This window comes from Lasioglossum baleicum, chromosome 11 (assembly GCF_051020765.1).
Source record: "Lasioglossum baleicum chromosome 11, iyLasBale1, whole genome shotgun sequence".
NCBI lineage: Eukaryota > Metazoa > Arthropoda > Insecta > Hymenoptera > Halictidae > Lasioglossum > Lasioglossum baleicum.
Genome location: NC_134939.1, coordinates 10,294,618 through 10,302,840, shown reverse-complemented (window position 1 = coordinate 10,302,840; position 8,223 = coordinate 10,294,618). Strand labels below are relative to the sequence as shown.

At 31.5% G+C, this 8,223-nt stretch overlaps 3 protein-coding genes across 6 annotated transcripts; 1 reads left to right on the top strand and 2 right to left on the bottom strand.

The window, feature by feature from the left end:
• Nucleotides 1-1,244: 1,244 nt before the first annotated feature.
• On the bottom strand, nt 1,245-3,679 carry LOC143213278 (tetratricopeptide repeat protein 9C). Its single transcript, XM_076432977.1, has 3 exons — nt 2,704-3,679; nt 2,589-2,637; nt 1,245-2,503 (listed from the first exon to the last, which is right to left on the bottom strand). The coding sequence occupies exon 3, from the start codon at nt 2,478-2,480 to the stop codon at nt 1,620-1,622; it is 861 nt and encodes a 286-aa protein (XP_076289092.1). The 5' UTR covers nt 2,481-2,503; nt 2,589-2,637; nt 2,704-3,679; the 3' UTR covers nt 1,245-1,619.
• On the top strand, nt 2,749-7,892 carry LOC143213276 (regulator of microtubule dynamics protein 1). Of its 4 annotated transcripts, none has more exons than XM_076432973.1 (5): nt 2,749-2,855; nt 3,372-3,504; nt 6,341-6,535; nt 6,605-6,853; nt 6,946-7,892. In XM_076432973.1, the coding sequence occupies exons 2-5, from the start codon at nt 3,499-3,501 to the stop codon at nt 7,291-7,293; spliced, it is 798 nt and encodes a 265-aa protein (XP_076289088.1). In that variant the 5' UTR covers nt 2,749-2,855; nt 3,372-3,498; the 3' UTR covers nt 7,294-7,892. The 4 variants fall into 4 exon arrangements, with proteins under 4 accessions (XP_076289088.1, XP_076289091.1, XP_076289089.1 ...); XM_076432976.1 differs by lacking the exon at nt 2,749-2,855 and adding an exon at nt 2,898-2,907; XM_076432974.1 differs by lacking the exons at nt 2,749-2,855; nt 3,372-3,504 and adding an exon at nt 5,710-5,863.
• Nucleotides 3,292-5,709, bottom strand: LOC143213275 (retinol dehydrogenase 13). Its single transcript, XM_076432971.1, has 6 exons — nt 5,351-5,709; nt 5,104-5,269; nt 4,931-5,039; nt 4,331-4,645; nt 3,856-4,063; nt 3,292-3,789 (listed from the first exon to the last, which is right to left on the bottom strand). Exons 1-6 carry the CDS (start codon nt 5,425-5,427, stop codon nt 3,687-3,689), a joined length of 978 nt encoding a protein of 325 aa, XP_076289086.1. The 5' UTR covers nt 5,428-5,709; the 3' UTR covers nt 3,292-3,686.
• Nucleotides 7,893-8,223: the final 331 nt, after the last annotated feature.

The following is an 8,223-nucleotide window of genomic DNA, read 5'->3' as shown; positions in this document are numbered from 1 at the left end:
CGTAGCTAAATTATACATAATATAACAAAAATTATGTCTGTGCCAGATTTATTTATTGTATCGAATAATTTTTTTAATAAACAAAAATGTAAATATTTCACAGTGTTTTCCACATTTAACGAATTCTAAATTCACAGTAGATGTAATAATGATATTATTATTAATCATACACATATGCCATGTAGATTATTACGTTTTTATTGAACACATAGAATAAATGGCAATACTCTAATGGATTTACCACTTTGTTCATAACATTTAGTGAGTCAAAAGCTAAGTAGAATATCAGATATTTGCATTGTTTTTAAAATTTGACTCACTGCTCAAAATTTTTTATCGTTAATTATTTTTCACTGAATATATGTTATTGATATTTTAGACATAGTTATCCATTGATATTAATTTAACATTTTCATCAGTGCCAAATAGAAAACAAAATTTACAAGCAATATTTCTGAAATATATCATTGGTTTTTAGTAAAGAGAAAGGTCTAAAAATATATTGGAGTTTATCTTGCCAAAGATATATTGATGTATATATTATATATAATTATCACTCTATACTTAACAATAATTATTGAGCAAGCAATGTACAATTGTATCTAACATTCATTTTTAAGTACATGTTACACGTCACTATGATTGTTACTGATAGCCTTGTTTAGAAACTTGTTATACATATATGAATCTGTTTTTATATCACATATAAAGGGTGGTTTTATATTTTAAGGATTATAATGTTGATATGGGAGTAACATGATTTTATGGTGGCGGTTTAAGAAGAAGAACATTATATTCATCAAGTATTTCTCAACATTTTAATGGTCACTTTTACTGTGATATAAAATAAATATCAGTTGTGTTTCGTTATGATAGTTTCGTTGCAAAAATCGCCCTGTCAAAGAAGTTTTTAAATTGAATAAAATTATATCATGGTAAAGGTGTCATTACACAAACATTTAAAACTAACTTACCCTCAGCCATATAGTAATTTTAATTAATCCCCGATACTTTTATATCCTATTTAAGCATAGAAACTGCAAAAATGTATTACAATTAACTAATTTTATAATGTAATTGCAGCTGGGAGAAAGAAGATGATTTACTTTCTGAATGCGCATTGTAGCTCCTAATAAATTCCGTGACAATGTAAAACACGTATATCTGTCATTATTTACAATATAATCGTAACATAACTTTGTGGTATTACATGGAAGGGCAAAATTTTAAGAGAACCATACATATAATTTTCAAAGCATTTTATTGAGAAATTATAGTCTCACTTGCAATATAAAAAAACTGCGTCACATGCTTTATAACGAGCTCTACCGACAAATAATGTAATTTAATTATTTAATACAAAATGTTTCTATATTTGTCATGTACACAACAAGTACTTTAAGCACGCTTTTGTAATAACAATATTATAATGGTAATAATGATACAGATAAACATAGTTTTAAAGTTGCATGTTGCAACAGATTTTCTTAGCTGTAATTTCTAATCGTAGTGTAAATTATTGTGGATAAAAAATAAATACATATTTTTCTATTTACAAAATACAAATATCGTTTATTCCTACATTTATTTTCATCGGATACACCTAATAGCATCATGCTTTAGCCTTTAAACATTCTTCTCATCATATTTCCAAACTTTTTATTTGCCTCTTGCAATTGGGCATCATAAATGGCCAACTGTTCTTTAGCAGCACGGTTGTTTGGTTCCAGTGAAACTGCATTTTCTAAGTCGGCAACAGCCTTTTCCACATCTTTTAAATTTCCGTATGCTACTCCTCTTCTATACAAAGCCTTAATATTGTTACTTTCTTTGCTCAGAATCTTAGTACACAAGGTAATGGTGTGTTCGTAATTTTTCCGATTTAATTGACATCCAGCCATATTATTGTACAATACTAATCTTAGATGATTAATGTCGTTTTCCAATGATTTTTCCAGTTCTAAATCAGATATTGGCTCCAGTGTTATGAGTATTTTGCAAGCTTTACTAAATTTATGGAATGCATCGATCAACCTATGTTCTTTAAATAAACGAACACCAGTTTCTTTGTATTTTAATGCTACAGAGTATTTTGTTTGTGGAGTCCATACCCAAATGGGGTCAAATAATACAATGCCAAGTAATGTTACTTCAAACTTTATAACTAAAGGCAGATCAACATCTTCAACTATGTCTAGAGTAATTTCTCTTTTCTCGCCGATGTTCATCATTTGAATAGTTCGTTCGATTTGACGATCTATTTCGCAATTTGCTTCACCAATAACTAATGATTTCTTACTTGTGCCATCTAAAATAACCGAATTATATTTTTCTCCCAAATCCTTTATAGATGCATTGGACACCTGTATGTTTTCGATGAAAACTTCGCAATTTGCACATTCCGTTGCTTTCTTAGAATACTGGCCAGGCTGTATCACGTTTGTTGTCACTTTTTTATCCGCTGACGTTTTAAGCATCATATCGAATTTTTAAACAATTACACCTGCATAAAGTAGTAAGGTAAATTAATCTGTCGTTCAGTTACAGTTTACTCCACATGAAAATCTATATTGTTCGTATTTTCTTACTTTTAACACAAATAACTACAGTGGTACACGTTTATTTGATCTGAAAACACTATTATAAAAAGTATAAACAATGATGTTTTCTTGTATATTTACTCACCACACAATATATACTCACATAACCTTCAAAGTCCACAGTCCACAGTGAATATTCCCTCCTTAACGTCGCGTTTTTCGTACCTCAATAACGTCACGTTTCCATGTTTACAATCTCACGGCGCGACCAGCCGACAGCCGACCAGTCGCAAGGATCCATTGAGCACCGGCGAGGTATGTATTTACTGATATTTACAGAGAGGATATGTATTTAGAAAAGACAATGGTGAGATAGTGAAATATTGTGGAAGATTTAGCCTCAGTAAAGTAAAAATCTCGATAAAATGGGTTACCTTGAACACCCCGTAAAATATCGATACTTTCCCGCCAATATACAATACCGCTCAAAAGTATCCGGACACTTACGAAATGTGTAAATATGTATAATAGCAATAGTGACTAAAATCGATCTTTATTACTTTCTTATGGAATATCTAACGTTCTGTTTTTTATCATTTTGCTTTTTTATCGAGATACGAGGGTTTTTTCAATAGAATGTCTACTATTTTTTCTGAAATTCGGATAAAGATCCAAGACATCAAAAATTTATACATCCCTTATAAAAACACTGATCATTTTTCAAAACACATCCTTTATAATAATAAATATGTATAGAGAAACACAATTATTACACAAGTCACAATTGATTTAGAATATACGTGATTCAATTCTACATTTTAAATATTGCAGCACTAGTTTAACCATTCAAGATGGCGGCAGTAAAAAATCCTCCCCCACTCACAGTAACACCAACAAATCTACTTTACGCTACAATAACTTCCTCTGCTCTCAAACGTCTCGCTATGTCTCTGAAATTATGGAGGTAAGTCTATAGACTAGTATAGACATATACAAAACTTGTGAAAAACGATGTGAATGCGCATGTGCAAGAGCGTGTTATTATTTCAAATGCACGTTATCTGATTACTATTTCATTGGAAATTCCATTATTAAGAATGAAATCAAATAAATTACCTAATTTATTTACGTATAATTTAAATTGAACTATACAACATTTAATTTAGTCCATTTTTCACTAACTACCCACAACCACTTAGCAATCTCGTCATTTTTAGCTTCTTTAGAGACGTCTACAATTTTCGAATTGCTGTAACAAAAAATGAACATTTAATCAATATAGCATAATTTTTCCATTAGCTTGATTAAGAATTACCTAATGTACATTCCTGTTACATCGTTCAGAGATGGATCCAGTGCTGTGTACAAAACAGACTGTGCTCCTTTTAGTGGTGACTTGACAAATAGCCACAATAATGTTTTCACAAACATCCGGGATAAATAGTTTTGATTAAATCCCATGTGTCTGACTATATCTGTATTTACTATACCTGGGTGAACTGCATTCACTGTAACACCAGTACCTGCAACATAGAAAAAGAATAGTAAAACAAAAGTAATAAGTAGACTGCGGTTCTTTATGCGTTTATAGCAAAATTGAGTAGATAAAATTTTAAATTGTTGGAAAATTTTTTAAATATATGATTTCTCCTCTATTAAAATCATTAAGAGAAGAAGTATCGTTTAGTTCAGTTTCTATTTCTTGCAATCGATGCAGACAATTCTTATTTTGCATACAGAAACACAGTCTAGTAATAAGTATGTTTGACTTCACAACAATTATGGATTACCTTTCAATCTATCTGCTAATTCTCGTGTGAACAAAATATTGGCCAATTTACTTTGAGAATATGCTTCAGCAGGATTATATTTTTCTTCGCTGTTCAGATCTTTCAATTTAATTTTCCCACGTGCATGGGCCGCACTGGAAACATTTACAATTCTTGCTGGTGCAGAATTCTTCAGAACATCTAGCAACAAATTTGTTAATAAAAAGTGTCCCATATGATTTACACCAAGTTGCATTTCAATTCCATCTTCGGTGTAACTCTTCGGACATCTCATTACTCCTGCATTGTTTATAAGAATGTCTAGTTTCGAGTGTTCTGTAATCATAAATAGTAGCCAGTATATAATATTTGGCTTGCTTTAAAGTTTCACATCAAATATCATTATTAGACTACAGATCTTTATGCAAAATAAGAATGTTCTGCATTGATTGTGAGCAGCAGGAGTAAAATAAAAATTGATTTCATTCCTTAATGACTTTGTTACACTATAAACACAACGTCACAATATTCTTAAATTTTTCTAATCTTTTACTGTTTTATAATGCACTCAACCAATTTCATCATAAACACATAAAGATCCGCAGTCTAATCATTATATACCTTTTTTGAATAGGTCCACAAATTTTCTGATACTCTTCTGAGACGCTAAGTCACACGTTCTACAGTAAACATATTTATTCCTGCTTTGTAATACTAATTCAGTGCGTGTCTACAAGAAAAGCAAAAATGAAATAACGTACGATCGACATAGTGCTCTTAGAAGTTGTAACCACCTCTTCGCATTTGTCCATGTCTCTACACGCCATAATGACTTTAGCTTCACGATTCACTAAATTACGAACGACTTCTTTGCCAATGCCAGTATTTGATCCTGTTACTATAACTACTTTGTCTTTTAGACTTTCTTCGATCTCATAGTCTGGTCCACTGATGTAGTCCCTATGAATATTACGATATATAAACACATAAGCAGTATAAACAAAAAAAATGTTTTTAAATAAAATAAATTACAATAATTACCGGAGTAAATACGCTGTACCAACCACAGTTATACCTGCTGAATAGAGATAAAAGGCTTTTGGGATCGTGATGTGCATTTTTACAAATATTTCGTGACTTGATCTATTTAATTAAAAATATACATGTGAGGAGTACTTTCAGAATACCCCGGTGTTTCCTTGCTCAATGAACATAACCTAACATTTACACGTGTAATATTTGGAAATTCGTTTAGTATTTCGAACTCGGTAACCAGTGACTCAAAATAGATGTTCTTGGTCTCAAAGTGCTCGTAGCGATGAAACGCATCGAAATATACACCTCAGATTCCCATAATTATTTATGGTTATGGTTATGGTTATTATGTAATTAAGACGCGCTCACCATCTAGCGATGGATAAATGAAATTAAAGCGCTTGTATTTGTATACAGTATACTGTAGTGTCAGTCATTGGTCATGCTGTCACCGTTGTGACGCGGAGTTTGTGTCTGTCAATTTCCCCTCTGGTGTCAATAAACGTCAATAATTGAAAAGTAATTTGTTATTCGAATTTAAATACAGTAGATACAACAACACATTCTCTTTTTTATACGTATTGTGTTTTAATATGTGGGTGCAGAAAATACTACGATTCACAAAGAATTCGAACATATTACAAAGGTCACTAATCCACAGAAGCACTCAGTTCTCACAAAAGGTTCACACACATCGTTAAATACAATTAACACATGATTTATTATGTATAGACTGCGGATCTTTATGCATTTCTGGCTCCTGAAACTTTTCAAAAAATGCTAGAATATAAAATTTGACATTAGTACGATTTTTATTTATTTCGGATCTGCAAAGGGTACTACCACTGAAAACAATATTTTATTTCATTGCACTTTCTTAAAATTTGTCTACAAAACTTGCAAATTGTATAAACATCCGCAGTCTAATTGTGTAATTTCTCAGCCACAATTTTTTAATATGTTCTGAATAAGTATTTCAATTATTTTCATCACCAGCCAATTAATCGTCGTGCATTTACGACAAAACTATTTACTGCACCGACATTAACTCTTACGGGAATGTGGGCTTTCGCTAAAAAGACTGATGAAAGTGAAGGAGTTACTACTAAAGAAGTTTTATTAGGAAAGGCTGATGCCTTGTTTGATCAAGGCAATTATAAAGAAATATATGATCTTCTATCACATTATAGAGTAAATATATTTTTGTGTGCTTTTGCATATACAAAAGATTTCAGAAGTATATAGCAGTGACTTTTATAGGACAGTGGAGATGTTGAGATTTTATGGCGCCTGTCTAGAGCATTATATAAAATGTCGGAGACAGCCACTGATGTAGAAGGGAAAAAAATGGTTTACGAAGCATACGATGTACTAAGTAATGCTTTACAGATAAAAGAGGACCATTGGGCTATACATAAATGGATGTCTGTTATCCTTAATAGTAAAAGCTCTTACGAAGGCATGAAAGTACAAATAAGGGAGCTGTATAATGTAAAAACTCATATGCTGGTACATGTTCTATTATGTATTGCCTACAATGTATGCTTATTATTGTAAGAAAATAATGTACAATTGAAAGATTTAAATATGTGATATTACAGAGAGCTATAGAGCTCAATCCGAAGGATGCCACAACCATATACATGTTAGGCACATGGTGCTACAGAGTTTCTGATCTTGCATGGTACCAAAGAAAGATTGCAGCTGTAATATTTGGGGAACCACCAACTTCATCTTTCGAAGAAGCTCTAAAATACTTCCAAAACGCGGAGGAAGTTGAACCCAACTTCTATAGTCACAACTTGCTAATGCTGGGGAAAAGTTATCTAAAATTGAATCAGAAGGACGAAGCGCTGAAGTATTTAAAAATGGCCGCTGAATATCCAGCTAAAACTGACGATGACCATCTTGCCACGCAGGAAGCACAGAAATTATTGAAAAATTTATGATATGCGCAAAGAAACAAATCTTTTTAAATGTCTGCAATAACGGTTGAGGGCACAAAAATATTCTAGGACTCGGTTCTTAGGTGAAAAAGAGGTTTAAGAGGCACAGAGTATGTGCAATACAATACTTTTATTTGTTTTATACTCTTATAATGTTTTGTACTCTTGTAATGCTTTGTCTACGATACATGTACGCGAAAATATTATCAATTTAAACAGCATATAAATGCTGAACAAGTGCAGTATCATGAGCATATGATACATGAACGCGCAAATATTATCAATTTAAACAGAATATAAATGCTGAACAAGTGCAGGATCATGAGCATATGATACATGTACGCGTAAATATTATCAATCTAAACAGCATATAAATGCTGAACAAGTGCAGTATCATGAGCATCGGAAGCATAATTGTATTATATAATCAGTTAACTACTGTGTACCCCATTGTTACAAAATATCACAATGTTTTACATCTTTGATACCTTTATACATATACGCTGTTATAACAAAGGAAATATATATCATGCAATGCAATGATACTTTTATACATATACGCTGTTATAACAAAGGAAATATATATCATGCAATGCATAATACATTGATTTCTAAAATAACACTTAGACTAGTAAAAACTTCACTGATATAGTACTTTGTCGCGTTTCAATATACACTACTGGCGAAAAGTTTGGAATAACTTGTTGATTTTTGTAAAAATCGAATATATCGATAAATTTTGAAATGATCCATTGTTATAATATCAAATATTAACTAGTTGAATAATATTTCTAAACAGATTTCAGCATTTTCTTATGTCCATATATAATGCTCTTGTATAATTTATACACCCAGCGTAAGGCAATGTTTGGAATGCATTTTTCTAAAGGGACATCTTTGGCAACTTCTACAAGAAGCATGGAAAAATATCAA

Excerpts from the sequence above, each read along its gene's own strand:
- LOC143213275 (XM_076432971.1), bottom strand. The coding sequence starts at position 5,427 with ATGCACATCACGATCCCAAAAGCCTTTTATCTCTATTCAGCAGGTATA. Across the intron at positions 4,646-4,930 it reads TGTGGACCTATTCAAAAAAG|AACACTCGAAACTAGACATT; the intron begins GTATATAATGAT and ends TTATGATTACAG. Across the intron at positions 3,790-3,855 it reads GTAACAGGAATGTACATTAG|CAATTCGAAAATTGTAGACG; the intron begins GTAATTCTTAAT and ends TTTTTGTTACAG.
- LOC143213276 (XM_076432972.1), top strand. The coding sequence starts at position 5,938 with ATGTGGGTGCAGAAAATACTACGATTCACAAAGAATTCGAACATATTA. Across the intron at positions 6,028-6,340 it reads GCACTCAGTTCTCACAAAAG|CCAATTAATCGTCGTGCATT; the intron begins GTTCACACACAT and ends TTTCATCACCAG. Across the intron at positions 6,854-6,945 it reads ATGTAAAAACTCATATGCTG|AGAGCTATAGAGCTCAATCC; the intron begins GTACATGTTCTA and ends GTGATATTACAG.
- LOC143213278 (XM_076432977.1), bottom strand. The coding sequence starts at position 2,480 with ATGATGCTTAAAACGTCAGCGGATAAAAAAGTGACAACAAACGTGATA.